The following is a 4231-nucleotide window of genomic DNA, read 5'->3' as shown; positions in this document are numbered from 1 at the left end:
ATTTCATCTACAAAGAGTTCTTCATACTCCTCTTAAATCTTGAATTTAGCTACAATGATATTTTTTAGTTGGATTATTGCATGACCCAATAGATATTATCCCCAAAAACAAATACATTTTACTCAATTCACTAATTAAGCTACAATGATATTTTAATTAGCCTATAAACTCTGTTTGGTAAAACATGATCGAGAATTTTAAATAATAACTTATTTTAAAACACTACCGCATATAATATTACCTACTATGAAATTAAAATAATAAGAAAATTGTGTTTAGTTTTGGTAGTGATTGTCGTCCGTACATGCTAAAGGTGTGTTGCATATGCATCGAATTTAGTATTGGCTTATGCTTGATTGTTATATCGTGAACTGGTAACTGATAAGGTACTAAGGTGAACCTTTTTAAATATCATAAATATAAGTAATTATTATATATTCTAGTTTAAACTTTTAATTGAAATGAAACACATCATTTGACTTGATATGAGAACCAACCCCATGCAAGAGAGATTTATGTGTTTCGAAGATGTAATCAGTTTGTACAAGTGTGATGGCATGTTGACCATCCTAAGATTACTAAGCCAATTCATAAACTCAATACATTAACGTCATGAAGTATTGTCATATTCAATTTATGAATTTCTAATTTTAAACTTATTTACCTACAATTCATATATTATAAACTTAAAGTATAGAAGAAATTATGTATTCACAGATTAAAGTTTATATGATGAGAACTGAATGAATTGTATTGAATAATATAATTACAAATGTAAAGATTACAGGTATATATAAAGAGAGAGTCTCAGAGAGACTGGGATAGTAAATCATAATTTAACTCAAATACATAGAGTCTTAATACTCCCCTTCAAGCACAAGGTACAGTAGTGACTTGTAGCTTGTCTCTAAGAAAATGAAATCTAGGTTCAGATAGAGCTTTAGTAAAAATATCTGCTAGTTGGTCCTTAGTCGAAATAAAATTAACCTGTATATCTCCATTTGCAACTCTGTCTCTAACAAAGTGATAATCAATTTCTACATGTTTAGTCCGAGCATGAAAAATAGGATTTGCACACATGTATGTAGCACCAAGATTATCACACCACAGCTTGGGAGTAGACACATTTGTCACGCCAATTTCACGCAGCAGAGAGAGAATCCAAATTACCTCAGCACAGACATATGCTAGAGCTTTATATTCAGGCTTAGTAGATGATCTAGCAACAATTCTTTGTTTCTTACATACCCATGATATAATATTGGAGCCAAGAAAAATAGCATAACCACTAGTTGACTTACGATCCTCAGGACAGCCAGCCCAATCAGAATCAGAAAAAGCATGTAAATCTCTAGACACTGACTTCCTTATTCGCAGACCATAAGTAATAGTTCCCTTTACATACCTCAATACACGTTTTAATTGCTCCCAATGAGAGACTGTAGGAGCATGCATGTGTTGACAGAGTTGGTTGACCGCAAAGGACAGATCTGGACGAGTAACCGTAAGATACTGTAAAGTTCCAACCAAACTCATATACTGTGTAGCATCATCATATAAGTCTGCATTAAAGACAGTGGATTTCGAAACAGATATAAGAGTGGCTAAAGATTTACAGTCTGTCATGCCAGCATGTTTTAAAATATCTGTCATGTATCTTTGTTGAGAAAACAAGATTCCATCATCACACTCAACAGTTTCAACCCCATGAAAGAAACCAGGTTCGCCAAGATCTCTAATATTGAATTTAGATGACAATTCTGCTAGTAAAATACTAATAAGATTTTGATCATTGCCCATTACAAGAATATCATCAACATATACTAGAATATAAATGAAGCTTGAATCTTGCGAGTAGTAAAATAAAGATACATATGTTTTTGAAGCTTTAAACCCTGCTGACATCAGAAACGCATGCAAGCGATTAAACCAAGCTCTAGGAGCTTGTTTTAATCCATACAGAGAGCGTTTTAACAAGCAAACATGATTAGGAAACTGTTTATCAATATATCCAGGCGGTTGCTTCATATAAACAGTTTCAGATAATTTCCCATTCAAAAAGGCATTGTGCACATCAAGCTGCTTAACAACCCAACCAGAGGATATAGCTAGAGAGAGAAGTAACTTGACAGTTGTGGGTTTGACTACTGGGCTGAATGTGTCAAATAAATCATGTCCATGTACTTGATTAAATCCTTTGGCTACTAACCTTGCTTTGTATCATTCAATTGATCCATCAGCTTTCCTTTTGGTGCGAAAAACCCATTTGCATCCAATAACATTCATACCTGACTGTGATGGAACGAGACACCAAGTCTCATTCTGAAGAAGTGGATTCAACTCTTCATCCATTGCCTTGCGCCACTCACCATGTTTTACTGCTTGTGTATAGCAAGTAGGTTCAGTAGGGCAAACCTGAGCAGAGAGAGCCAAAATGAGAACCTCAGAACGGCTCCGAGTAGCCATGATGTGCGTCCGGACCGTTGGCCGTGTAGACCGGCCTCGAGGTCAGATGGCAGCAACTGTTTCAGCAGGCTCAGTGTGCTCGGCCTGGGGTCGTTCCGGCTAGTTAGCGTGAGCCAGTGCTGGTTCGAGCGGTGCATGCTTAACCGCATCAGCGGGCGGGACCAGAACAAGCACAGATTCTACCCACGGTTGATTTGTCTGAACCAAAGGTACCTGCAAAACACTTTTAGTACTGAAAGGAAAAACTCTTTCATCAAATCGAACATGCCTGCATACATATATCTTGTTAGTCTATAAGTCCATGCACCTATACCCCCTAAATGACTCATGATAGTTGATAGGTTATATACCCCGAGTCCGAGTGCCCAATACGTCTGAGTTCCCATTTTATAGTCGGGTCGGGGTCAAGCGGTTCGGGACCCGGTCGGCGGGTCAAAGTCAAAGGTGACGGGTCAAAACCCGCCACCTCCATGTGCCTATGAAAGGGCCTTTGGCCCTCTAAGATAGGGGTTTTTTCCCTTGGTCACTCTCTCTCTCTAACTTGTAGCTCTCCCTTCTCTCTAAACACATACAAGAACATAATGAATAAAAGAGGTTCATTTGCTATATCTCTTCTTGTTCTTTGTTGACCTCCGTGTGCCTATAAAAGGGCCTTTGGCCCTCTAAGATAGGGGGGTTTTTTCCCTTGGTCACTCTCTCTCTCTCTAACTTGTAGCTCTCCCTTCTCTCTAAACACATACAAGAACATAATGAATAAAAGAGGTTCATTTGCTATATCTCTTCTTGTTCTTTGTTCATACATTTACATATACCTGGCACCGTCTGCTATATCTCTTCTTGTTCTTTGTTCATACATTTACATATACCTGGCACCGTCTGTGGAAACCATGACAACAAGCTGCATCCCTAGGGATGTTCGAACACAAGTGCTCTAGCTACCGAAATAGCACCCCAACCACTGCACCACTCTGATTATTGGCTTATTTTCTCCATTTTTGGCATGTTGATGGATGGGATGAAGGCACAAGCTGAGTACAAAACTAGTTTGGGAGGTTCTGGAGTTAGAAGAATCCAAACTCAAAAATTCTGGAGTTAGAAGGATTTAAACCCAGATGCTTAAATAGCCGAACCAATGCCTTAACCGCTACACCACAATGCTTGTCCGTCCATCTCCTCTGTTTATTGCTACTTGAGGGAGTAACAGAGTGAATTTCAGACACTAGTTGTTGCACCACTTGCGATCCTGTCATCAGAGACCAACATGCAGAAGCTGCCTTCTTCGATTTACTGCAGAGGAGACCCGGCCATTTGCCAGCATTACTCATCTGAGAAGAAAGCAGGGCGTCGTTATTGTTTTCAGTGGCTACATCTTCGTTATCTGGATCATCTCATCACCACCATCACAATATTTCTTTTTTCGCCTCCAGAGGGGCTCCCCCCACCATGCAGAGCCGGAGCCAAGCTCCTCTCTCCTCGCCGCGCTTCTATGGCGCAGCAGCGTTGAAGGCCAACACCAGGTCCTCCGCGTCATTTCCTGTGTGTGTTTCTCCCTGTTTTTCATGCAGAAAACACAAGTTAAAGGTGGGGGTAGAGGGGATAATTATGAGCAAATAGTGCATGGCAGCATAAATAAAAAAAAGATAATAACAGAAGTAAATAATGCTAAGAACTGAAAAATGCTAGAGCTTCAGTTTCAGTGATGGGGGTGACGGTGGAGCGGTGGAGTTTAGAAAGTAGAGAAAATAGCAATTAATGGTGCGTGCAT

The 4231-nt window shown here is 39.3% G+C and overlaps 1 protein-coding gene across 1 annotated transcript; it reads right to left on the bottom strand.

The window, feature by feature from the left end:
• Window positions 1-956: 956 nt before the first annotated feature.
• Window positions 957-2466, bottom strand: LOC109157808 (uncharacterized mitochondrial protein AtMg00810-like). The gene is made up of 3 exons (XM_019305649.1): window positions 2289-2466; window positions 1171-2108; window positions 957-1037 (listed from the first exon to the last, which is right to left on the bottom strand). Exons 1-3 carry the CDS (start codon window positions 2464-2466, stop codon window positions 957-959), a joined length of 1197 nt encoding a protein of 398 aa, XP_019161194.1.
• Between the last annotated feature and the right edge of the window lie 1765 nt (window positions 2467-4231).

The sequence above is a fragment of the Ipomoea nil genome, unplaced genomic scaffold, assembly GCF_001879475.1.
Source record: "Ipomoea nil cultivar Tokyo-kokei standard unplaced genomic scaffold, Asagao_1.1 scaffold2792, whole genome shotgun sequence".
NCBI classification, from domain to species: Eukaryota; Viridiplantae; Streptophyta; class Magnoliopsida; order Solanales; family Convolvulaceae; genus Ipomoea; species Ipomoea nil.
This window is presented reverse-complemented; position numbering and strand designations above follow the sequence as displayed.